Genomic DNA, 26,369 nt, shown 5'->3' on the forward strand with positions numbered 1-26,369 from the left:
AGAAGTCCTTGGGAAGTTGGGTTTCCAGGGCCCAGTCTCTGAAGGGAGCAGTGCCTGGTGTGGTTTACGGGGCTGCTAAGGCACAGCAGGATGGAAAACCACATCTCCCACCCCCCAAGAAAAAAAAAAAAAAAAGATATTTCCAAGAGTGTGATGACACTAATGGCATAAAATGAGAATTTTCCGCATGCAAAATGAAAACTCCACTGCCTTCCCTCAGGCAACCCTGCGTGCCTGGCCCCTTCCTGCCCAGGCTAGGGAAGCTCCACAAAACCCTTGAACGTCAGTGGCTCTGCATTTTAGTCAAACGTGCCGTGATTTCCCCCCGTGATTTCTTTGCATCTTCCCACATCCAAACACCTCCGCAAGCCCAGCGAGCCGCTCTCCCTGCCCAGCTCCCCCAGAGCCCCCAGCCCTCATTCAAAGACCCTCACAGAGGACGTTGTCCGGTGCTGCTGACCTTGCTCCCATCAGCAACGCCCTCACAGATCCGTGTGAGTAAGGGTCAGCAGCGCAGCCTCTCAAAGGAGCAGCCCACCACAAAGAAGGCACAGAGGGACGGATGCTGCCCCGCCATCGGCGCCCCCCTTTCAGCCTCGCAGCTCCAGGGCACAGCCATGTACAAATGCTCTCAGGGACGCTCCGCTTTAATTCTTTTTAATAGGGACACAAAGCATCAGATCCCCTCGAGGGGGCAAAACATCTCTGAATCAACGCTTTGGCATTTATATGCATGATCTTTTTTTTTTTTTTTTTTTTTTTTAGAACGGAAGCGAGTGACAGCAGCTCCTCAAACATGCCTTACGCCGAGCCTGCGGCGCGGAGCGCGGCTGAAGCCGGACCCCACGCCGCAGAGCTGCGAGGAGCAAGGAGCGGCTGCTCAGCTAGCAGAGGAGCAGCGTGTTTCAGCTCAGGGCACAAAGCAAAGCTGCTGTCAGCTCCAGGCAGCACGTCGCAGCTTCTGCTTCCCATCACCCCTCTGCTCGTGGGGAAACTGAGGCACGGGCTGATGGAGCGACTTATTAAATTTGCAAAAGCCCATCTTGACATACACCTCTTTTCATTACGGACAACAATAGTACATTATACATGTCTAATTTACTTTTTTTTTTATTTTTTAAGGGGAACTGGCAGTGCTAGTGTGAGTTGGACGGTTAGCCCACGCCAGCCAAACCACCCGACGATCCTTACGCGCCCCACGGCAGCCACCGCTCCCGGTGTTCACCAGCACGGGCAGTGCTGCAGTAGAAGATGAGGTGCATCGCACCACCTTCCCTGCGATGGAGAGAAACTAACCATAACCACACAAGCAACTTCTCAATACCCGAAAGCCTCACCAAGTGATTTTCTCCCCTCTCGCATCAGCCAGCAATGTCTCTGAAGACAGAAATAAGAGGCAACTTCATAGAAAGGGGAAACAGCAATGGGAAACCGAGCCCTGAACCCTTCTGCAGGCCAGCACCATCTCACAGCACCTTCTCCATTATCACATCCCAAAACACGGGGCGCGAGAGCAGCCGCATAGGGATGCTTGCCCACGTGCCCCCAGGAAGAAAAGCCGAGTCCTACGTCCTGCACTAGGAAAGCCTTGAAGAAATGCCTGGTAGGAGCTAAACGAGGGCAACGCCACCAGTCCTCCCAGTCATGGGGCGCAGGGAGGCACTGGGATGCTTTCGGGGTGGCCCTGCCCTGTCTGCAGCCCGGCATGGGGCTGGCTGGTGCTGCTAGCAAGGGAGAAAATGCAAAGTCATTTGACGTCTCCTCCTCTCGCAGGCTTGGTGTTACACATAATCCCGCTTCGTTAATGGAGCCAGGCAGAGGACAGGTCTGCACAGGAAAACTATTTCACCATAGATCGAAATAGCTGTGCCCGTGCAGCTCCTCGTGTGGTGCAGGATCACTGCTCGGCGGCAGGAGGAGGCTTCCCACTGAGCCCAGCCCCGTTACTCGGCCCCCCGTGGGGAGAAGCTGCTGGAGCATCACCTCCACCAGGCAGGGACAGCCCTGGGAGCAGGAGGACGGGTGGACAAAGCACCAAGTGCTCTCTGCTGGAGGTGCCCAACCGATGGTGCCAGGGACACAGGTGGTAGGGGCAGCTCCTGGCCAGGACCACATCACCACGGGGCTGGGGCCACCACAAGACATCTGATATCACCACCTGCCCCCAGCCAGGGCTTTGGTCCTGAGGCTCGGACAACCCCTTGTGCTCAGCCCGTGCTCCCACAGGAGCCCTCGTCCTCAGCTTCCCCTGCTCCACCACCCCGAAACTTCAGCTTTTCTTCTGCCTTCCTGTGGGCTCTGAACGCTGCCAGGCCACGGGTACCTCCAGCGAGCACCCGCACAGCATCCAAGCCAGCAAAACAGGGTTTGTGCGAGGAGCCCAGGCGTCACCGCAGCGGGGACAGCTCGCTCCTGCTCTGCAGGATGCGTCAGCCCCGCGCGGCACCGGGCCAGGCTCCGCGCCGCAGGGCGAGAGCAGCCACCCAACGCGGCTGACTCACCGGCACGGAAAGCCTCCGCCTCCCAGGGGGGACTCCCAGATAAGCAAATAAAAATTATAAATAAATAACTTTTTTTTAAAAAAAAAGCAACCTTCGACTAGTGGCTCTGGAGCCCATTCACAGAGACAGCGTGTCAGGTCAATGTTCACTCCCAAAGTCAACGATCTGCCTCAGGAAAGGGATTTTTTTTTATTTATTTATTTTTATTTGATGGTCTGCATTTGCAGTCTAGTTAATAAACAGTGTATTTGGCTGGCCAGATGGCACAAGGATAGAGCATGCCTGGAAATAATAATAATAACCATCATATGGTGGTGCTTTAAAAGGCACTTTTGCACAAGCCTGAGCGAGCTGACTGAGACATATCAGGCATGTTTTGTGTGCCCCGAGCACTCAGCCTTCAGGCAGGCTGTCCCTGAAATCAGCCACTGGCGGAGCTGCTCAGAGCCCAAAACGCTGCTGCTGCTTCACCCCAAGACTCTTCTGAAGAGCAGGCACTTTTTTCTTAAGCCAGCGTGCAGGAATTAACTTGTGCAAGTGAATGTCTGGCTGGCACTTTAAAATATAATAATAATAACAAAAAAAAAAAAGCGAACAGCTGTCAGGATTTTTTTTTTTAAACATCAACAAAGCTGGAGCTGGCTGCTGGCGCTGGGCCATGCTGGCATGCCCCATCCCGAGCAGGGGCTGCCCCGTGCGCTCCTCATGCTGCAGATCACCGCACCCGGTCCCCAGCATCTGCTCTGCCCAGCTCCCAAGCCCCTCTCCTGGACGTCTGTCTCCTTATTTCTTTAATTCTTGACTTTGTTTTATTATTTTTCAACTTGTTTTTTCGCTCTGGTTGTGACCAGTCCCTACCGCTGTGGGAACGAGAGCAGTGATGATTTAGTGCGGGTACAGCGGGCAGCGCCCCAGCCCTGCAGCACAGACGGCTGACCCAGTTCTCCTCTCTTTAAATATCTAGAGGTCATTTCAGCCTGTGGCCAACCTCACGGAGCACGCAGGAGAAACACAGAGCAATCTGTGCCACCATCAGTCCTCCTCTCTCCTCCTGCCCAAGACTTTCTCCCAGTTTTGCCCCATGCAAAACTTTTGCCTCTTCTAAACGCCTGAGGATCCATCTCCCCCACGTTCCTCAAAGCTGCAAAACAATACAGCAATAGGAAGAGCTAGGGACATTCTCTGCCACATCTGGGTCTTCTCACGTCGGGATGGGGCACGAGGGCTCACCACGTGTACCAGCTCCTTCTCCTTCACACCTCGGAGCAGCCCACCCACAGCTCCCGGGGCGCTTCCCGCTGGTGTGGGCGGATGGCACCCGCTGACACAGGTCAGGACAGGAACGCTCCCTGCCCCTCGGCTCCTGCCTCTCCAGGATGAGACTTCCCCAATCTGCCGTGCTGCCCAGTTTGCCTTTCTGTCAGGTCCCACCAAACTTGCCTTTCCTATTCTGTGGCAAACCCCGATACCCCTAGGAATATTTTCCTACTGCTAAAAAAGCAAGTGGAAAACTCCGTCCACCCCCAAGAGTCAGTTTTTCAGTAAGAAGGTCACTGATCTAGGTTCTGATTTTTCATAGCTCATGCCACCAGGGAAACACAGCACTGAAAGCAAAAAGAGGGCCATCAACACCGGGCTTGGGTGCTTGGAAAAAACAACGCATGAAGTTATTACAAACAGCATGCCCCTGCAGAACATTGCGGTTCTGACTCAGCACCAGCCTTGGCAGCAACGTGCAGGTGTTGAGCACGCAGGGAGCCCAGACTAAACCCCAAAAGACAACAGGACCGATGCCAGCGCAGCAGAAGCTCACGGCAGAGGAACATGTTCATTATACGACAGCTCAGGAGCATCTCCGGCAGCTTTCTTGACGCAGAGAAGGCACAGACAAGGCTGGGTTAAACGCCGGGCAGGGCAGGAGCCAACGCTTCTTTCACAATGCTGAACAAAGGCAGACCGCAGCGCAGCGCCTGCCCCTGCTGCAACTGATCTCCCTTCGGAAAAAAACCTCCCCAAAGCCTCCTGTGCCAGCCCAACCTCTGCATCCCTCCGGGCGGCCACTGTGAAGGCAGCCTGGTTCAGCAGGGGCTGCGGGACGCACGAGGCAACAGAGGAGAGGTCCTGCTGACACTCAGGGCTGAACGGTGCCTTGGCTCCTCTGTGGGCTGCCAGGGCTTTTGGCATAGCTACAGATATTTTTATAATCCAGATCTTGAAAGAGAGGAAGAACACGCTTCGTGAATTTTTGTGAAACTAATTTCCTTCCTGTGTTTTTTTAATTTTTTTAAATTTTTTCGTATACTAGAGCCAGATGATACAATCCATTCTTGCCTGCTCGGCACCCCAAATCCCCCCAAAAAACACCCCAAGATCCCCACAGCACCCTGGAGCAGGGATGCTCAGCTACTTACTCATCGCAGCTGGATCCGATGGCACCGGCGGGGCTGCAGCCGCAGGGCAGGCACCGCTGCCGGCTGGGGTCGGGGTGGAAGCCCTGGGCGCAGCTCTCGCAGCGCGGCCCCGTGTAGCCCTCCAGGCAGACGCAGTGTCCTGGCGTGCCATGGCAGGAGGCCGCGTCGACGCTCCCCACGGCGCTGCAGTTGCATGGCTCTCCTGCAAGAGGGAAAGAGAGGCTGAAGCCAGCGTGCTGGGGGCATGCGGGGCTTGGGTCATACCCAGGGGATGGGTATAGCCACTTAAATGCATGTATATACACAGAGAGAGAATCATAGAATAACCTGAGTTGGAAGGGACCCACAAGGATCAGAGTCCAGCTCCTGGCTCTACACAGGACCAGCCCAAAATCAGACCCTAAATTTGAGGGCATTGTCCAAATGGTTCTTGAACTCTAGCAGGCTCAGGGCTGTGACCACGTCCCTGGGGAGCCTGTCCCAGTGCCCGACCACCTCTGGGTGCAGAACCTTTCCCTCACACCCAACTTGACCCTCCCCTGTCCCAGCTCCATGCCATTCCCTCAGGTCCCGTCACTGTCCCCAGAGAGCAGAGCTCAGCGCCTGCCCCTCCGCTCCCCTCATGAGGGAGCTGCAGGCCGCCATGAGGCCTCCCCTCGTGAGGGAGCTGCAGGCCACCATGAGGCCTCCCCTCAGCCTCCTCTCCTCTGTGCTGAACAAACCACGTCACCTCAGGCACTCCTCAGACATCTTGCCTTCCAGTCCCTTCACCATCTTCATGTACATATCGTATACATTATAACAGATACATATATATAATCACAGTCATTGTTGTGTGGTTACATGGCTCCAGGAGCTGACCAACACTTGGTGGTGTAACATGAGGATAAAATAATTGCCCCAATCCTGTGCAACCTGCTCTTGGTGGCCCTGCCTGAGCAGGGGCCTGGGCCACAGGACCTCCAGAGGTCCCTTCCAACCTCAGCCATTCCACGGAAATTAGCAACAGGCGGAAAACCCCCTAATTATACGATCCTGCATTTCACAGCACGGAAACACCTCAGGTTTACCAACAGGATGTCTTTATGACAAGGACATACACGGCATACCTACACGATGCACTAAGTATGACCACTGTTCATTGAGAAACAAAACAAAATCCCCTGAAGACCAGAGGGATTTGAGCTCCGTGCGTTTGGGGCTGAGCATCTTCCACCTCCCATCGCAGAGGTCTGTCCTCTGGAAGTCTGTCCTCTGCACTGGGAGCACGAACATGCCTTTAACCACCAGGGCAGCGGGGACCTCCTGACCTGCAGCTACCACCCTGCCTACCACACAACGGCCACCATCAGCCCCACCACAAGCTTTGGGGCCCCACACACGTGCTTTGGGGACACATGTTCTTCACAGGACTGTGGAGACCACACACCAAAAAAAAATATCTTTTGAGCAAGTGGTGCCTTTCGAGCCCCCCCCCCCGCACCGTATTTCTCATAATATTTTAAAGTACCAAACACACCAAAGAGAACAACCTCCCCAGCAATTTGTTTCTGACACAAGCTTTATCTCCGCTTCTTCATTGCAAAATATTTGGTGCCTTAATAATTTAAAGGCTTTCGCTGCCAAGTGTGAATTATAAACGAGGATTATTTTCTGAAGTAGCACATAAAGCATCAGGGGCTTTACGCAAGCATTGCTGTTTCTTATTGCCTGAGAAAAGCCATATTCGGGGCACTGCACAGAGGGGAGAGGCCAAGCCCCCGGCCCAAGAAAATCAGGCTGAAACAAAGATCAAATCACGCCAAGAAGGCACAAGACTACTGCTCCACATCAGAGCTAGGATTTACGGTCATCCAACATTTACACCGCACACCTGTGCCCCAATTGTGGGGACTGGAAATGGCTTCCCAGGCCAGACAGGTCTTCAGCAGGTGCCTGCACTGAACCACATTTAAAACCCAGGGACTGCATGAAGATTCATGTATTAATCTATAAGTGATCTGCTAAAATTCGACCACAGTGAAGCCCTCAAAGTGCCTTTGGAAACAAAAACCGCGGGGTCTCCCACATTGCAGAAGCACTGTAGAAGTTTCCCTGATGGCTGTCGTTGCCCTTTACTGGCAGCAGGTTATAGGGCAGTTTTCTCTGAAGCCCATGAATTACGGGTGGACTCTTCAAGAAGTAATGGAGTCCCCTTCTCCCAAAAGTGCCAGGACCTCTCTGAGCAGCAGCCAGCCAGACTTGCTGCTTAATACCACACTGCGCCTTGACTGTTTGTTTTCTTCCAACACGAATCACAGAAATACAAGTTATTTAGCTTTGTTACCCCATCAAGACATCTAGAGTATCCCTATGGAAGTTATTTTGCACCTACACACCTGCGAAATTGCACCTCAATTTTCTTCAATCTAAGCCAGCAAATAGGACAAACACCTCAAGATCCACAATTAGCCACTCCAGCATCCACTTCAGATAATGAGCCCAATTCCCATCTCAATTATTCGAGTGGAACCTCAGCGATTTGGGCACTTGGGCTTCTCCCAGCCAGAGCGAGCCACGAAAACCTGCCTTGAGCCAACACGGCACCTGCTCTGCAGTTTGTCAAACACATCAAAACAAATTTTCAAAGCTTGTTCTGTGTTGCAGCTGAGATACGGCTGTGCCGAAGCAGGTTTATGAGCTTGGTTTTGTGGCCGTGCTGCACGAGGGGACAAAAGAATGCTGTCCCCACACACAGCACACTGGCAGGAGGGGGAAGATTTTGGCTGCATGTTACCTTCAGAGGAAACCAGCCATGGCAAAGAAGGAAAAAACAGAAGTTGGGGAGCTGCGTATATTGGCAAAAGCCTCGCTTTTCTTTAGCCCTTTATCGAAGGACTGCAGGTTTCCATCAAAGAGGATCCGGCCATTGCCACGCCATGGAGCAGCTCCTTGGGATCGTCCCCGGTACTTACAAGAGCCCAAGGGGAGGTGAAGGCAGAGATGGACAGGAGAGGCCCAGGAGCTGCGAACCCGAACAGCCTGGCTGCACAGTGCAACCGACTCTGGGTTGATCTTGGCAATGGCACTGGCTACAAAAATGAGTTTTCTTTCCTCTGGTAAGGCTGTTTGCACACTGAGACTCCCTCAGGCTTGGGGAGCTATACGCATTCCAAAAACACACCAGCTAACTTCACGGTGCCTTTTTTTTTTTCCGTCTTCCTCTTTTGCAGATCAATACTGCACAAATTCAGGTCAAAACCTGGGGGCGACTAATTTCCAGCAGCCAAGCTCGATGGCACCACAAAGCACCAGCTCCACATTCCCTGAGAGAGCGAGAAATGCTGCAGTAATCCAAAATAATGCAGGCAAAAAGAGCTTTGTGTCGGCAGGCTTGGGGGGGGCACCTCCTGCTGCTGCTGAAACAGGAAAACCTGCAAAAATAATTGGACCCAGGCACCTGGTATGGCACCGTGGGGCCAATACCGAAGAGATCTCCCAAAAAGGTGGCTGCCCCGCATCCCCCAACCCTCTCAGGGGATTTTTGGGAAGGGACGATGCCCACGTCAGGAGAGAAGCATCACATGTGGTCCCCCCCCCCAGAACAAAAACCCGCTCTGCTGTGACCGTCTGACACAACCCCAATGTGCCCTAAACGCCCTTTGGTGGGGAAGCAGAGGAGAAGCAGACAGCGGCGTTAAAACCCGGCGGCGAGCGCAGCGTCGGGTTTGACATGATGATGTACCAGACTATGAAAACCCCAGGCTTAATTCAAAAGACACTTTGTTGTCCCGACGGCAGCCGGGTTGGAGGAGGCGAGCGTGATCCCCAGCCAGAAAGGGAAAGCGGCAACGAAGCCTCTACCTTCCAGATCTGGGAATACGTCAAAGACGACAAGGACTGAAGGAAAAGATTAGGGAGCGCTGCCCTGGCTCCTGGCCAGCGCCAGGTACTTGGAGCCTTTATTCCCTTTTGTCAAGCGTGCGTTTCGCTTTTGAAGGTAACCTTCAAAAACACCTTACCGAGAGGTTTTGCAAAATGAAAAGGGACGAACAAAGGTGGATGCAGCCCCGAACTGCCCCGTGCCGGGATGCTTGGCCTTGGTTGGAGGCCCTGGGTTTGGCAGGGCATCGCCACCAGCAGCAGGCACGGGCACAGCCCTCTCAGGGCCGTGGCTCTGGTCTGAGCTCCTGCACCGAGCTCTCCCCGACTTGCCGCAGTCATTTGCCCTCACTCTACCTTGGTTTCCCCACCCGCAGGGTGTTCACACCTCCAGGGCTCCGAGCTCTGTTTCCAAAGCACCGAGGTTTCCCTTCCTTCCTTCCCCATGCAGCAGCTCCAAGCTCTCGGCTCTCAGTGATAAAAACCACCACCTTCGCTCGTGAAGGTGTTGGCAGGCTCTAATTAATTAACAGCCCAGTGACATTCCGAGCTCCCTGAATAGAGGCACTATAAAAGTGTGCATCCTTCCCACACGCTACTCCTTCAGCAAAAAAAGGAAACACCGCTCCTTGCGTGAGCTGCATTTTAACCTTCGCCGTTCGGTGCCGAATCCAGAGGCAGGGGAGTGACAGAGCAGGTCTCCAGCAGGAACAGAGCAGGTCTCCGACACGCTGCAGCGACGGACACGCTGCGTGCAAGACCCATATTTAACGTGCAATTACCGTTAGCTGCAACCCTGAATTGAGTAATTATTACACCAAAGTCATACGTTACTAATAAACTGGCAAAGAGGTATTTCTGCGTTGTTTTTTTCACGGCATTGGATACGTGCCATCGCTGTAGGATTACAGAAAGTTCCGCTCAGCAGCACCAACACAATGAAGAGCCCCCTGGAGCTGCACGCGGGCTGACGGATCGGGCTGCATCCTCCAAACCCCAAAGCCCCTGCAATGTCCCAGGCACCCTCAAAGCGCGGTGCCAAGTGAGGAACGCAGCGCTGGAGCTGTCCTCTGCACCCCAGCCCCGGGGCTGCTTGTAGCAAGGATTTCGAATGTGTTAACCACCCTGCCCCCAGCTTGCTGTCCTGAAGGGCTCCTTGCAGCACAAACATCCTTCCCTGAATCCTTTTTTCGTGTTCTTTTGGACTTGCAGTGCTTTGAGCCTTCGGATGTATTCTAAGCGCGATTCCTTCTTCCAACCAAGCCACTTAATGAGTAAATAATTTAAAAGCGGATGAAATATTTACAAATGGCAAAAGAAGAATCGCTGTGAAACAAGTGAAGATGCCTGCATAAAACCTTATTTGCTGGGGACATCCTCAAACAACCTAAATCCTGAACGAAGTCACCTACTCGCTGGGAGCAGAAACGTAAAATCCAATTTTTTGGTAGAGAAGCACAGACATGAAGTCCCGGGGGTGCTACCCATTGCCCAGCTCTGAAAACACCCCAATTTCATGCCCGTAGGGGTGTACGCTGGGCATACACCAGTGGATCCTCGCGCTGCACCGCTCTGACCCCCCAGGTGTTACAGCAGCACCGAGCCCATCTCCTACTCCTTGACCGCACACTCGCCGCACGTGACGGCATCCCGTCCCTGGGAAGGCTCAATTTTAGCGTTAATTCAGCACAGGTTTCTGTCCCCCGCACTTCATTCCAAGTTCAAGCCCTGCCTTCTCTCCCCTTCTCCCTTATTTCCCTTTCTCACTCCCTCTCCAGGCGCAGTTTCTGAGAGCACAGGAATAAAAGGATCAGGCAGCAAGTTTAAAACAAGCTGTCCAAAGCCATTTCCTTTCCCCTTGCAATTAAACCGTGGAACACATTGTCAGGGGACATTCTGGGAGCCAAAAATACACACGGCTCCGAAGGAGGACGGGATACGTGCAGGGCAGCCGGGCCCGCGGGCAGCGGATACACACAGACCTGGAGGAGACATGCGGGGCAGGATCGTGCCCTGCCCCGTTCCCTTTGGTGTGACCCAGATGGTGTTTGGGATCCTCCCCGTCCCCGCTGGAGGGATGTGGCTCTGGTGCTCCCCCAGCGCATCCCCCTCAAGCAGCACGGCCACTTCCACGGGGAATTTGTCCTTGTAACAGCCCCTGAGTACTCCAGCACGAGATGTGGGGTAACGGGAGCGAACGGGAGCTCCACCTAGAGCTGGGGTCTGCTAAGGGAGAAGCCCTACCTAACCTGGCCTTCGTGCGGCCTCCCTGCACCCCTTCCTGTCCCTTCTACCCGCACCACCTCAGCCCGGTGAGCAGCTCGAGCTCCGGGCTGAGCTCCGCATTTGGTTTTCGCACCGCTCCACGCAGCAGCTTGCTACCAAACCACCGCCACCCAAACACCGCGGGTAGGGGAACCGCTCCCGCGCCCAGGGACTCGCAGCAGCCCCCAAGGGGCAGGTGCTGGTTCAGCACGGTGCCCAGCACCGAAATCTGCTGCGGGCTGAGAGCAAAGAGGAGCCGTCGTGCCCGGCTTCCCGCAGAGAGGCGTGCTGCCAACGCCCGGGCTCTGCTCGGCACAGACCGGCAGCCAACGCCGGCGGTGTAAAGCGCATTAAAGCGCTCCGAGCTGCCATTTAGTCCCACTCGGGGCTGCGGCGCGGTGCCAGAATGGTAGGAGGGGGATCCCTGAGTACCCCCCAGAAGTTTATACGCATTCCTATAAAACTCCTCTGTTACTCCGTGTTAATTTTATTACGGAGCGCATCAGGCTCGGGGCACTCACGGCCCCCCCCAGCCCTGCCCCGCCGTCAGGCACGCTGCTGGCAGCGCGGCCCCGCTCCTGGTAACGCTGGTAAGAGCCTTACAGGAACCACTCGTGCTGTTCCACAAAAGGATTGCGTGGGTCAACAGGGGAGAAAAGACAAGGATTTCTCAATGCTTCTACACCGCTTGTAATATCGTTAAAAGATTAAACGTATTTGTCGAGGAAAATTAAATCAGATTAAAGCCAGCTCTTATCACTTGGAAGGAAACGCAAAGTCAAGGTGCCAGCGCTCCGGGTCCCCAGCAGCACTCTCCAGCAGCGCTCCTCTGTGCTCGCCCTGTGTTTTGGGAGCGTGCGGCACGGCCCCTGTGCTGCTGCCCACTGGCTCTTGGCCATCCTGTCCCATCAGCCACGAGGTGCATCGGCTCCTTTCCTTCAGCCGCCCACAGCCATGAGCCTCAGGCCTTACCCAAGGCAAAGTCTCGTAGGGTTCGTTATTTTTATTCCTCTCCTGCACCGGCAATCAGGCAGACAGGCTTTTGGTTTCCTAGCAGGCGGTGAAAGCTCCCCCGTGCAGCGCAAGCTCCGAGGAATTTGTTGTTTTCCCAGCCTTTTTGGCGCGGAACAAGTCAGCAACCTGCACGGCAAGCGTTGCACCAGCTCCTCCCGAGTAAATGGGCATCAAAGACACCAGACGCGCAAGTGTGGAACCGGTGGGAGACCGAAGGACCAAACCCTGCAGACACAGGCAGAAGAAACCAACAGCTAACACAGAGACAGCCACGAACACAGCGCTGCTCCCGCCCCAGGAGACAGCAGGGAGCTGCCAGGATCAGCCAGGGCCGGGCCGTACAGGGAAGGCTCCCAAAGCAGTTCCAGCGCTGTGCGAGGCTGCCCGTGTGCCCCGGGGAGCTGCTGCACGCGGCCAGACCCTCTGCGTCCTCGCGCGGTACATGAAAGCAGGCTGCCTGTGAGGAGGAACGCGGCCCTAAAATGTTTACGGCACAAGCAGCTACAGCAACTTCAAACAGAGCAAATAAATGCTCCGGGATTAAAACCTCAACAACTTTAAAAAGAGATCAGCTCCTTTTAATTAATTTAGAAATAGTTCTGCTGGCATTTTCTTTTAGCTGGCCATATTCTTCCACTAATATTTTCACAAACGCCTGCAACCACATAAATATTCCGTGTTTCTGTTTAAAAACCCCAGCGTTGTTGGGTTTTATTTTTACCACCCAGTGCGTGTGACACAGCCGAACTGGGAGGTTGGAGGCAATGAAGACAAAACATAATTTGGGCAAACACCTGCCAAAGTAGTGTGTGGCACCCCTGGAAGCTCCCCTGACACAGCCGTACGCGTCTCTTCCTTCTGCAGCACCTCTCAGGAAACCTCGGTCATCGCGTCAGCAAAATCCATCGGACCGAAGATCAGCCAGCTCACATGGGACGGGGCTGGGAATTTGTTAGCACACTTCCATTTCAGTATCTACCCACCATGTCCTAGCAGAGAGAGGGATTAAGAAAAGCTGCATGAATAATAGGAACTCCAATCATCTGTTGAAGTCTCTGTGTGCTCAGATCCCTGCAAAAAGTAATTGAAATCACAAACTTTGCTCAGCGCTGTGGGGAATTGCAGCTAATGAACGCGTTAATTTATACCAGAGCTTTACCGCCGCTACCGGGGAAGGAGAGGCAGGAGCCACCCTTCCAAGCACTCGCACTGGGGCCAGGGGCCTTGTTGTGAGCGTAAACGTTGGGAAGCCACAGGCTAGGAGCCGAGGAAGGAGAACGATGCCTCCTTCCCCGCCTTGGGGGGGACCTGGGCGCACAGGGGCATCCCTGGAGCAGGAGCAGTGGGGCAAGCAGGGCTGGGATGGGACCAGCTGGAGAGTGAAGCTGAAGAGAAGCTTTCCCAAAGCAGAAGAGGCAGCGAGGAGCCCAGCCCACGCATGCCAGGCTGGTGGAAATCCCACCCATCACCCCGTCCATCGCCCCAGCCCGGCTCTGCCCTGGGCTGGCTCCTCCGGGGCAGCTCCAGGCTCTGCGTGGGCTGGCACTGCTCCCAACACCTGCCTTACCCACGCTCACCGCCAGCTCCGTCCTGTATATACACACACCTGCAGTGCTGGCAGCCCTCAGGATGGTCCCTGCAGGTCAGGATTTGTGCACGTTAACAGGACACGGTGGGGAAGGCTGTGCTCTTGCCCCTCACCCAGTTCCTTCCCCGGTTTTCAAAAGCCAGAAATATTTCAGACGTTTTTCTGCTGCGAACGCCCCAACCTTCCCAGAGCTGCAGGGAACGGGCCCATGCCACCACCAAAGAGGACAACAAGAAGCTGCTGCTGGGGCAACTGGTCAGCAACTGGTGCCACCGGGTGGAGAGCGCTGAGGGAGAAAGCAGCTGAACAGGGCAAAGCCAACCGGGGGGACGTAAGCGCCAAGAGCAGAAGCAGAAGCGGCACGGTGGGCTGCTGGCACTGGGGCACGGAGCCCAGCTCCCGGCCAAATAGATGGGAGCGCTCAGCTCGGCCTCTGGCACGCCGCATCGGCTTCGCGCCCAAACGCGCCGGCTGCTGACCCAGCACGAAACGCCTGACGCTGCCGAAAGCCCCGCGCACGCTTTGTTATCTGCGGAGCTTCGCCCTCGAGCCTGCTTCTGCAGTTCATTTGTTGACAACGATCCGGGCGCTGTCAGTGCTGGTACAGCTGGTGCAAAGCACGCGGTGCTCCGCTCTGCCAGATTACAGCCACAAGACACCTCAAACCCAGAGTCATTAAGGAGAGCGACGCCGCAGACCTGCGCTTTCCATGCCTCCATCGCTAGGAGAGTCACCATCTGGGAGGGATTTTTGTTCTCCAACCCCTCGGGAAGCCCAGCGTGCAGAGGACGACTCCTTTGCCGCACGGACGAAGCCGGGCCTTGCCTCCCCCTTTCTGCAGGAGCTTTTTGCACACCTGCAGCCTCCTGCTTGTTCCCCCACCGCGTGCTGCCAGGGAAGCTCCCACCATGCGACCGAGAGCATAAAGCCACCACCGGGTTAACTGCACAAGCTACCAAAGGCGGCTTCTAAACGCACGCGGGCTACAAGCCAGGAGCTTTGTCCTGCCCGCAAGGGACCACTCTGCCCAGCTACAGGAGCTGCTTTCCGCCCGCACCTTTGTCTGACCAGACTAAAACCAAACTGCGCTGCTGCGACGTGCGCAGCCCTCGAGAGCCTTTCCCCTCCGGACCTCGGCTGCTGACAGCGCCTGCAGGTGCAGCAGCTTCTCCTCTCCCGAGTCCTGCGGACTTCCGAGGCCCTGGAAGATGCTCTCGCTCGACGGAGATGCTGGAAGTAACCGCGCAGGCGTGCGATCGATCAGTATGAAAATGCCTTTTCTTTTTTTTTTTTTTTTTTTTTTTTCCCTCCCAAAAGGAGGGAGGGGACAGACTCGCTTTGCAGGGCCACAGGCTACTTTATGTCTAAGCCTGTGGAGAAAATCTGGAATGCAAACTTCCATCAGCATCTCCAGCAGGTGCCCAGGGCGGTTCCTTTCAAGCTTCAGCTCCTCCACTGGAGCAGCGAAGGGACAGATCCTCGAACAAAGGCTTCTTTTATCCACAGTGTTAATAAACACTTTCTGAAAGCGTTAATAAAGAGGCTCTTTACGGAGCCTCAGGGTAGACCCCCCCCGTTCCTCTCAGCTCGTTGCGTTTTCAGCTTGGAGATCAGGTGGAGCTACAAGAGCAGAGGGTTCATTTCCAGTACACTTCAGTGGTTTTTTTCTACTGTAAGTAAATAAATGGAGGCTTCTACTCATCACAGCAAAACAGCGAAGTCTCTTCCTTCCTCTCTCTCACACCAGCGCCCACGCAGAGAAGGACCAAAGAAAACCTTCAGACAGCCCAAAGCCCCTGAGCCCTGGCTCTCGAGAGCTCGGCTCCAAGTTTAATGGAGGTATTTTGTCTCCTTGCTCAATCGGTGGAATTACCACAGCAGAAACTCCACCGGGGGAGAGGGATAGCACGAGGCATGAGTAATCACAACTGGTTTCAGGCAGGCTTTGCCGTTTGGGTTCGGTTTCAAGGCTGTGACGACACAACGCCACGGGCGAGTTTGGAGTCGCCGTGCCTCCTGCCAGCTGCAAGCCGCGAAATGCTGCGAGCACGGCGAGCCGCTGGGGCAGCGCAGGGAGAACACCCTCCGAGCGGGGCCGAGAGAAGCTTTCCTGCTGGGTGTTTTGTAACACGGCCCCGTGCCAGCCCCGCTGTGCTTGGCGTGGGACCCGGCGTCGTGCTTGCTCCCCGCTCTCATCCGGCGACGCTCGCGCCCTGTTTCGGAGCTCCTTCAGCCCTTGCTTTCATCCAGCACCAGCAGAACTGGATTGAGGATGTGGCAACGAGACAAAACCTGTTGGCAAACCCTAGGAGGAGACGTCAAGCTTTCAAGGAGGGAACTGAGATGGGCCAGGGCACGCCACGGAAACAACGCGTGGATGGAGAGGCGGGGATCTGCAGCGGGACAGCCCCCATCGTCTTCTGGGACCTCTGCCCCGGGGTCCCCAAGGAGGAGGGGATGCCTGGGTGCATCCGAGCTCTCCTCCACGCTTTCCTCCTCCAGCTGCAGCGATGGCACAAGGCCAGAGTACAATCCCACCGTGTGCCCGGGGCAGAGCCCATCCGCAGGGGCTCCGAGGGCGCCTCCACTGCTCTGAGCTGGGCGAGACGTGCCCCTGCCTCCCGCTCGCCTCTGCTGTAAATCCCCGGGCCCTGCGGCAGATTAATGACTTCCATCAGGGCTGCAGATCGGCTTTAAATTTCTCTCTTCGGTCATCGTTCTGCCAGCGACACTGACGGTACGTCCAGCCCTGGCTCCTGCCTGCATTTATTTAACTTCAAAACGAAAGCACTTCCACTGAGCGAGTTCGGCAACTGCAAATAAACAGCGTGACAAAGCCTAAGCACAGCCCGCAAAACCTTCACAACAGAGCCCGTGCCATGTGGGGAGCTGTGACGTACCCACCTGAGTACCCAAAGCAACAATTCCAGGAGTACAACGCGCAGGAGCCTTGTCCAACAGAAGACCCATATCCTCTTTAAATAGGTAAAAAAAAGAGTGAAAATAAGCAGGACGCCTGTGCAGCACCGCCAGCCCCAGGGCAGCACCGTGGCTCCCAGTGCGAGGCGCCCTCGCGGTGCCCACTCCCCATCCTTGCCCATCCATCCCCATCCCAGCACCAGGCAAAGGCCACGCCTGAGCCAAGACCCCAAACCCAACCCCCTGCCCCGTGGGGTCAGAGCCCAGCCCCGCACGGCATCGCCCCAGGAATCGCAGCGGAAGGCAGCGGATTTGATTTTGGACTGGCAAAGCCGAGCCCCAGTCAAACAGATGCTCCGACCCCGGGGTTTGCAGCCAGGGATCAGCAATAGCAGGGGCATTCACACTTCTTTTCCAACCATCCTCCAAGTTCCAGGGGCTCTGTAATGCTCTGAACAAAACACAGACTCTGGTTTGGTGTGGCCAATGCCACATGCACTCGTAAATGCCTCACCTGGCGCTGCGAGGTGTTGGCTCTGCGGCAAGAGCCACCCGGCACCACACCAAGCTTGGGGCACTGGTTCGAGGCTGAGGGACCACATAAAGGGACGGGAGGTGGAGAAGAAAGACAAAAGGATCGATTCCTCTGTCTGCAAGCTCAACCTCAGCACCCACACGTCTTCCAGAAGCTTTTCAAGGGGTTTGTAGCTCACAAAGGGCAGCGGCCTCTGCTTGCGGGCACCCCGACACGGAAGCTGGGCGCTGGGGCAGGTCCCCCCTGCCCCATCCCACCCAAATCCCACCTTGCTTGGCAGGGCAGCCAGCACCCGAATGCCCCCTTAAAAGACAACTCCATCGCTTGTTTCTTTTCCATTTCAAACGGATTAGACTTGCTCAAAAGCCTCCCCTGCAAAGAAACAAGCGCGACGCAGAAGGGAAGGGAAGACCCAACGGCAGGGCGTCAGCGATAACTCACGTCAGCAGGCGCGCTGCTGACAGCTCACAGTAAACTTCCAGGAGGAAAAAAAACGCTCCGAGCAAAATAGTTAAGCCCAGACAAATGTTTGTCGTTCATTATCGGGAGTCAAGCTTGGATTTCTCAACACCGCAGCCGAGCCAAAGCGAGCGCGTTAATAATAAAACATTTTCCAGGGAGCTCCACGCCAGGCGTGCTGCCCTTGAAGGGAGAAAGGCAGGAGGCAGGTGGAGCCTCTGTTTGCTTTTCCCCGATAACAGGTACTGAGCTGCCCACGTCACGGCGCTTTTATCACCACCTGAAGTCATTGGCACGGCGTGGCTCCAGCTGCTCCCCGGCACACGGCGCAGGGGACAGCACGCAAGGTACAGCGGGACCCCGAGTCCTGCCCCGAAACTGGGATGGGGCACTGCCGGAAAGCACTGCCGCACGCACCTTAATTATAGCTTCATTATTATTTTGATATACACACAAACAACAATAATAAATCACTAACTTCATGCAGCCACTTGTAGGGAGATGGGGATGGCCACGCTGATGGCCAAGGCACCTGCAGCGCTCAGAAACAAGGCAGATCCCCGAAAGCCTCCCCCCAGGCACCGAGGAGGACTGGGGAAGATCTGGCCCCGGGAGGAAGGCCGAGCAGGACGGGGTGGCTGTCCCCAGCCGGGGCAGCCACAGCCAGAAGACATCCGATGTGTTTGCAGCAAGCAAGCAAAACCCAGCCCAGAAAGGAACCGGTGCGCTTCAGCCCATCGCCCAGGTGTCCTGTGAGCCAGCAGCTCGGTTTGTAGGAATCTTACCCCAAAATCCTGCTCGCTGCCCCAGCGCTCGCTGCAGTGCATCCCTCCTGATCCCCAAAGAGATGGCTCTGCCTTTAGCTTGGTACCTCCCTGCTTTGGGGAAGGGGAGGAACACCAGGAAGGTGTTTTTTTAAAGAAGTCTGTAACGTTTTCTTTGTTCCCAGTGACAAAAGGCAAGAGTTACGGCTGGCAGAAAAAGGGATTTTCTATCCCACAGGAAGCTCAGGCTTCAAAAACACATATACGTGTATATCTGCTTGGAAAGAGGGAAGGAGGAAAGCAAATCACTGAAGGTTTTCATGGAGCAAGAAGCATTGAAAAGTTTGGTGGGAACAAAGTGTCGAGTTTAAACTGGTTTCAATGGAAAAATCCACAAACGGAAAAACAATTTTTTCCATAGCGACAGATGTTTTGCTGATCTCGACAAAAAGCCCTGTTCACAGGAAGGCAAAAAAGCCTCACTTTAAAGGTTTTCAGCACACATTCCTGAAAAGCGCAGTGAAGATGCAAAGCAGGAGAGCGTCCTCGCGGCCCTGCTACTCCTGGCACGTGGCGCGCCCCGAGAAAAGCTGCAGCGACAACCCTCGCCGCGGACTGAGCAGGTGGTAGACAGGGCAGGAACAAAATAAATAAATAAAAAGCATCCACCCACCCCCTGCTTTGCACCCGGGGGAAGGGAAATGTCAATCCTTCGGCTCCCAGCTGGCGCTCCCGGTTCCCAGCTCGGTTCCCGGCTCAGCTGAGCCCGGCGGTGGGGACGGCCACAGGAAGGGGGAGCTCAGCACCAGCGGCACCGCAGGATGCGGTGGCGTTCCCCGGGATGAACCCGGCCCCGACCACATCTCGCCCCGCAGGGAGGGAAGCTGCGGGTCACACAGATGCCACCCCAGCAATTAAAAGCCATTTCGTTAATAGCAACCGGCCCCAGACGTCCCGTGACAGGCTACAGAAAACATTCGTTGCGCCCGCCCCATTCCGGCCCGTTTCTGCCTCAATCGGGCGTCGCAGGACGGGTGCTGGTGCCGAGCGCCGGGAGGGCTGCGGCAGCACCTCAGCGGCCCCGAAACATCAGAGCAGGCAATTCCGAGCGATGAAATGCTCGAATTAATTGCAATAAAGCCTAAGTGTGCCACGTGCGAACGGCAGAGCGGTGCTCGGGGAAAGGAACCGCGAGAGCTTAAAAACCAGCACAAGATGAGACCGCTGGGAGGGGAAAAAAAAAAAAAGAAAGGCACCAAAACAACCAGTCCGTTTTGACAGCTTTTCCACGAGCAACAGAAACGAACCCGGGAACACATCAGAGAATCATCATTTAGCACAGATCAAACAGCAGAACTCGCACATTAAAAATACACGCAGCATTAATCAGCCGCGCGGAGTCACACAGCACCATTTCCATAAATAATACGGGATCAAAGCAGCCCAAGCAGCGCTATCAGTTAATATAGGCAGCCAGTCAGTCAAAATCGAGGGAAGCTGCCCGAAAACGGCATAATCCGCCAGGAATAAAGCATCTGGGAAGCAGCACGACCAGTTCAGCGGGTGAAGGCTACCTGCAGCCTCGTAATTACACGGGGCGATGCCAACGGATGGAAATGAAGGGTTAACGTAGCTTCCAAAAAAAAAAAAAAAGGGGGGGGGGGAAAAAAAGGAAAAGAAATTCAGCTTGGGCATATCGAGGTGTATCTGGTCCGGCGATGACTGCCCCAAGCAGCAGGATGGGGCCGGCCGGGAGCATCCCATGGCACCGGTCCCGTTTTGGGGCTGGGTGGTGACGGTGGGAGCACGGACGGGGGGACCCCGGCTGCCCGGGGAAGGCTCCGCCACCAACAGGGGAAGGCTCCGCCACTCAAACACCCCCGGATCCATCCCTGCCCATGAGATGCCTGTGTCATTAAGGCTTTTGCTGAAAGACTGCAGAGCCATTTAGCTGGCTGGTTTTTAAGGCAGGCATGTGGAGCAGCGCGGGCTATAAATAGCAGAGCTGCTCGCCTCGTCATGTTTCTGCCGGCTTATTTATAAGGACGTGGGGCAAGTGAATTAAAAAGGGTAAAAGGAACGGCCTGGGCTTCTCCCTGGTTTCAAGGCTGGCCCGCATCAAGAGGAAAACCTCGGGGGGTTTTGCTTTTTTCTTTTTCCAGGCGAGGAGCGAACACCCACCTTTCACGCTCAGCCCCTGAACCGGGTCCATTTACAAGGCAAATTGCGATTCAGACAGCAGGTGCTCCCAGAGGCCTCCTTGCAGCAGCAGAAGGCAGAACTAAGACTTAGCACGAGTTCCCGCAGCTCCGGGGGGCTCCTCCTTCACTCCTGCTCCGAAACAGGACCCATGCAGGGGCAGCAGGAGCGGAGACCCCAAACCCATCCTTTTTCTGGAGGGGGCAACACACCCACCCTCAAGGGGGCTGCGCAGAGCTCTTGCTGGCCGCCTGTCCCGTATCAGCACCCCACAGGATTGCACGTGACGAAGGGCGAGAGGAATTTTGCACGGGAAGATCCAGGAGAGCATCAGCCGGAGCAGGAGCCCAGCCCTGCCCGCGGATTGTCGCCATGCGCAACGCACGAACCGAGCTTCCCCCGGGACCTGGCGCCCTTTTAAAGCTCTGGGGAAAGGCAGCGGTGACTGGGACCCCCCCCGGCAAGGGGGGGGCTCCGCTCTCACCACGGGATACAGGAGCTGGAGCACATCCCCAGCATCCCCGGCTACCAGCCGGCAGGGAGATGGGATGGGGACAGCAGGAGGCAGCGTCCCCAGCGTGGGTGACATCCCAACAGAGAGGGGTGGCAGGGGACAGGCGCTGATGGAAAGTTTCCTATCGAACGAGGAAAAAATTTTAAACATGTTCTGTCTGAACAAAGGAGAGATTCAATTATTCCGAGTCCTGAGCATCTTGTTCAAAATGCTTCCAGGCTGACGAGTTTAACCAAACAAAAGACCCTCCCGGACAAGCCCTGCTGGGATTCGGGGTGCGTTTCCCCGGGGCAGGGACCCGGGAGCCCCCACACTTGACCCCAGGGATTAGCACCAAGTCCAAGGGCAGCACCTCGGGGAGGGGTCTCGAGGCGCAGGACCCTCAAACCGACTCAAAGCAATGGAAGAACAGCCATGTAACCGTGTTATTTCAGTCTGGCCCAACCTAAAAGTCAAATCAAAAAATAAATAAATAAATTTTAAAAAGCAAATCATTTCCTGCAAAGCTCAAGCCCTGGGTCCCAGCCAGTTGAAGGAGCCTGAATCGCGCCCGGCTGCGTTCTCCTGGGGCGGCGCGGAGCCACGCGGCCCCCCCAGGGCCGGGCAGATGGCGAGCCTGCAATCCCGCCTTTGGGCTGCAAGCCACATTAACATCCCCAGCTAATTATGAAGTGCCAGACTCGCCCCCCCGGCCCCGTTCGCACCCAGCGATGCCTCGCACAAGGCAGCCCCACAGACACGCAGCGGGGGCTTCCCAGGACCCCTGAATCGAGCCCGAGCCCTCGCTGTAACCCCACTCAAAAGCCAAATGAAGCCTCTGGTGCTGCACAGCCCTTCAGCACCTCAACGTTTCCTCGTTTTATTTTAAGTATTTGCCAGGGGGAAGGCAGAAAGAGAGCTCCCAGCCAGATGGCTGCGAGAGAAATCCCTGCCTCGCAGCCGGCACAGGCGCGGTGTCCTTCGGAGGCCGCCCAGACCTCCGCATCTCCTCCGAGGCACCGGGGGCACTCCGGGGCTGCAGAAGCACATCCTGCGGGCAGTGGCATCAACGCCGCAAATATTGCAAGTGGCGCGATGACTTATCCCCGGGTATTTATAGACCAAAAAGCTCCGAAATCTTTCCCCTGACCTCAGCAGGTGCGTGCCTCCGGTCCTCGGGGCCGGCTCGTTCTGTGCTCCCAAAACCTGCCTGTTCCCGGCCTCGTGCGCTCGCACACGGGGCACAGCCTTCGGATGCTGAGCATCACCTCCTGCAGCGCCGAGTCTGTGCAGACCCCACTGTGCCACGGCCACCCAGCAGCCCACGTCAGAGCCCCACGAGGACCGGGGTCCCCCCAGGATGTGGCTATCCATCCCCCGACGTCACACCCTGGGGATGAGCCAGCCCCGCGCTATTGCACCTTCATCCTTCACCCTCAGGTCCAGCATCCCCAGTGGGATGCTCGGGGTGAAACCAGCCACAGTCCCACGCTCTACCACGAATTTCCCCGTTGTTTGGACGCGCGTGACCCTCGCACCTCCAGCGCAAACCATGGCAGCCCCATGGCCGCCCACAAGCTGAGACTCAAACCTCGGCTCTGCTGCCGGTCTCGCCCGCGGCCGCTCTCCTTTGGGGTTTTCGGCTCCTCCATGGCAGAGGCTGGCGGGGGCCTCCCCGTGGGGGTACCTGGGGGTGTCCGGGGCGCCGCTGGCAGCAGCTGGCTGAGGAACTTCAGCACAGCACAGCCCCACTACTCGCCAGCTCTTCCCATCTCAAAGATGGGAATCTCTCTTCCCATATCAGCCAAAAGATAAAAGCAAAGTCCCAGCGCTGCAGAAGGAAGCTAACAAGTGAGACCTCGGATACGCCATGGGTCCTCCCCAAAATATCCTGATCTTTATGAGCATCGGTAAGGCCAAACATCTCAAAATCCTGAGTCGGGACAGTTGGCTGCATCTGATTCAGGAATGATTCAGACACAGGAGCACGGAGGCAGAGTGGAAGGCAAGGGAGCGATGAGGGAGCCGTGGGCAACATCCCTGTATTTTAAGCTCAAGGTAAAACCCCACAATTTATTCCTCAAAGAAAGGCTCTGACCTGGCTGCTCCTGTACCAATCCCACGTATACAAACACCTTCCTTACCGTGAGCTGTCACGCCTGAAACTTAATTTCCATTCCTTTAACAAAAATCAAAACCCACTGACATGCGGAAGCTGAGCTCGGTGACCACACCGAGGTACAACCGAACTTCGCACAAGGGAAGCTGAAGTCGCCTTCCCCCAGCGCTCAGCAGGACCCCTCTGCACCCCCTTCGCAGCCCCGGCCCGGAGGTAAAGCACTGCGGGCACAGGGAAAAGGGGATCTGGGAACAAAATGACCCGTGCCAGAGGCTGGACGGGGAGAGGCGAGGACAAGGGGCCGCACAGAGCTGCAGAGGGGGCAGCACAGGCAAGATTTTCCTAAATCTGCCTTCAGCCGCTGGGATGCTCGCGTCCCACCGCGCGCCTTGCGTCGGTGCGGGACGCCTGCGTGCCGTTCACCGCCCCGAGCCCAGGCGCTGCCCGCCCTACAGCTGCGGCAGGAACTGCCCTTTGCCCCTTCCCGCTGCAGGGCTCAAGGTGCAGAGGTGACGGCTCACGGGCACGGCGGGGAAGTCCAGCAGCTGGATGGAGCAGTACAGGGTGGACACCAAAAGGAGCCGGGACGCAATGTCCTCAGGAGAGACCCTCGTCGTCCAACACCACCCTGGAGGCGTGGCAGAACAGAGAAGTTTTGTTCTTTAGGCAGGGAAAGCCCGAGCGGGGCCGTGCCGACCGCAGGAGCCGTGCATCTGAAGAGCAGCCCTCCTGCTCCGCCGAGGAGGAAAACGGCAAGCCTCCACCGCCGGCGTCGCAGGCTTCGCAGATAAGGCAGGGGATACTTCTAGGCTTGTCTCCACAAACACGAGGATTAGCAATTTACTTCTCTTAAAAACAAAATCCGGGATTTTAACGTGATTGCGGGATTGGAAAGAAAAATAAACACTGTGAAACTGGAAGAGGGGAGAAAACGAGAACAAAACAACCGGGCGGTAGCTGAAGAGCTTCTTATATCAGTGAGAAAAACGCACTGAAGTCAGAATTTAAGTCTCGGTAGCACCGAACAAACCCTGAATCCGAGGGCTCTCACCCCAATCCCTTATCACCAATACCCACCAGCATTAAGGGAATCCTTTCTAACGCCCATCCGAACAGGCCCACGTCCTTCATGAAACAAAAAAGGCATATAAGGCGTTAATTCCCTAACCTGGGTTGAAGAAGTAACCCTGAAAACATGCCTGAAAACCCACCCTGCCACGCCAGTCAGGGTTAATCCCAACCCGCCGCGCTAACGAACAACCAATTAGCCCCCGGAGGACACGGCGCAACCTGCGCAGCACCCGTCGCTGCAACGGGAAGGTGCCAGCGAACAGCTCGGGGCTCGGCGGGCTGTGGCTGTCAATAACAGGATCGGGCACCAGGCAGGGCCACCCGTGGGCACCCTGGGGCCGCCGCGACGCTCGGCCCCACCGGGGGGATGCGGGTGGTGAAAACCCACCCTGCAGCGCCCAGCGTGGAAACAAGCACAGTCGGGCAGGGCGATGCTCGCTCGCGGGACCGCCGCGGGATGCTGACTGCGCCCGAGGGGTCCGATCGCGGTGCCAAGGATGAAACTGCCTTTGGTTTAAGGGAACGCAGCCCCTGCTCTCCTTATCAGCAGCTCCCAGTGTTAAGCCAGGCTCTCTCTTCAGGGGAAAGCACAGAGACCCGAACCGCAATGGAAAAAGAGGGAATTAAAGCCCGAAACCGAGAGAAAGCAGCCCTTCAGCTGGCTACACGCGAGCCAAATAAAGCAGGTTGAGCGACGGCACTTGCTCGCGCCGCCACAGCTCCCGGGGCCAGCAGGATGCTCGTGGCGTTAGGGGACGCCCAGCACACTTCGACTGAATCGAGCATCTCCGGGGCCGGGAGAAAAATAAATATGGGAAAAAAAAAAGAAAAGGAGAAGGAGGAGGAAAGAACGAGGGCTAAGAGCATCTGCATGTGCCTGAACATAAAGGGGCGAGGCCGAGGCGGTGGGAGCAGGGGATGAGTGGGGAGGGGAAGGGAGGGAGGGGAAAAAGGGGGGTGACAGGGGAGGATAGGGGAGAATGGGGGGGGACAAGAAGGGACATGGGAGGACGGGGGAGGGGACAAGAGGGGACAGGGGAGGACGGAGGGGACAGGGGGTGACGGGGAGGACTGGGGGGGGGACAAGAGGGACAGGGGAGGATGGGGAGGGACACGAGGAGACAGGGGAGGACAAGGGGGGACAGAAGGGGGACAAGAGGGGACAGGGGAGGACAGGGGGGAGGACAAGAGGGGATTGGGAAGGATGGGGGGGGGACAGGAGGGGACAGGGGGAGGACAGGGGAGGGACAAGGGGGACCAGGAGAGGACGGGGGGGGTCAGTGGGCGACAGGGGGAGGGCAGGGGGCTCCATCCCCCTGCCAGCCAGCCCCCAGCCGAGCCCCATCCCCACGTCAGACACAAAGGGCCCCGTCCCCCCCTCGATCCGCCCCCCCCTCACCTGCGGGACTCCCCCCCGCGGCCTCCTCGTCCTCCGCCGCCTCCTCGTCGTCCACCTCCGCCTCCAGCTCTCCCTCCGCTCCCTCCTCCCGCCGCTCCGGGGGCGGCTCCGCGGTACCGGGGCCGGGCTGAGCCCCCCGGGCCCCAGCACCGCCGTCGGCCGGGGTCCCCCCGCTGCCGCTGCCGGGCTCGGGGGGCGCGGCGCCGCGGGGCAGGGCGGAGGCGGCAGCCAGCAGGGCGGCGAGGCAGAGCAGGGCGAGCCCGGGCGCGGGGCGAGCCCGGCGCCTCATGGTGTCACGCAGCGCTCCGGCCTCCCGCCGCTCCGCCCTCCATGAGCACCGCGGGGCCGGGCGGCGGCGGCTCCCCCCTCCCGCCTCCCTCCCGCCCGCCCGCCTCGGGGCCGCCGCTGCCCCAGCGCCCCTCAGGCGGCGCCCGCCGCGCCCCGGCCCCGCTGACAGCGCCGCGGCCCCGCCCGGCCAATCGCCGCCGCGCCCGGCCCCGCGTCGACGCCGGCTTCGCGCCGCGCAGCCAATCGGAGGGCGAGGGGGGCGGCGAGGGGGGCGGGGCCTCGCGCGCGGTGCGGGAGCGGGGGGGGCGCTGGGCACGGCGCTTTGTACGCGGGGCGGCCTGCGGCGGGCCTGCCCGGGGCGCGTCGGCCGTGCCCGGTTCTGCATTCTGACCTATTTTGCCTTTTTCTGCATTTTGCACTCTTATATTTGCCATATTTGTCCATTTTTTTGTGGGTTTTTGGCTTGTTTTTTTCTATATTTTG

General features: G+C 56.9%; 1 protein-coding gene across 1 annotated transcript in view; it reads right to left on the reverse strand.

Annotated features, from left to right (window-relative positions):
* MEGF9 (multiple EGF like domains 9) overlaps positions 1-25,923 on the reverse strand; it is a 44,398-nt gene extending 18,475 nt beyond the window's left edge. The window contains exons 1-2 of the mRNA XM_040531765.1: positions 25,599-25,923; positions 4,913-5,114 (exon numbers count right to left, since the gene is read on the reverse strand). Coding sequence (XP_040387699.1) covers positions 4,913-5,114; positions 25,599-25,887 — 491 coding nt within the window. The 5' untranslated portion in view covers positions 25,888-25,923. The remainder of the gene's footprint in view (positions 1-4,912; positions 5,115-25,598) is intronic.
* Positions 25,924-26,369: the final 446 nt, after the last annotated feature.

Source organism: Cygnus olor, chromosome 19 (genome assembly GCF_009769625.2).
Source record: "Cygnus olor isolate bCygOlo1 chromosome 19, bCygOlo1.pri.v2, whole genome shotgun sequence".
Classification (NCBI taxonomy): Eukaryota; Metazoa; Chordata; class Aves; order Anseriformes; family Anatidae; genus Cygnus; species Cygnus olor.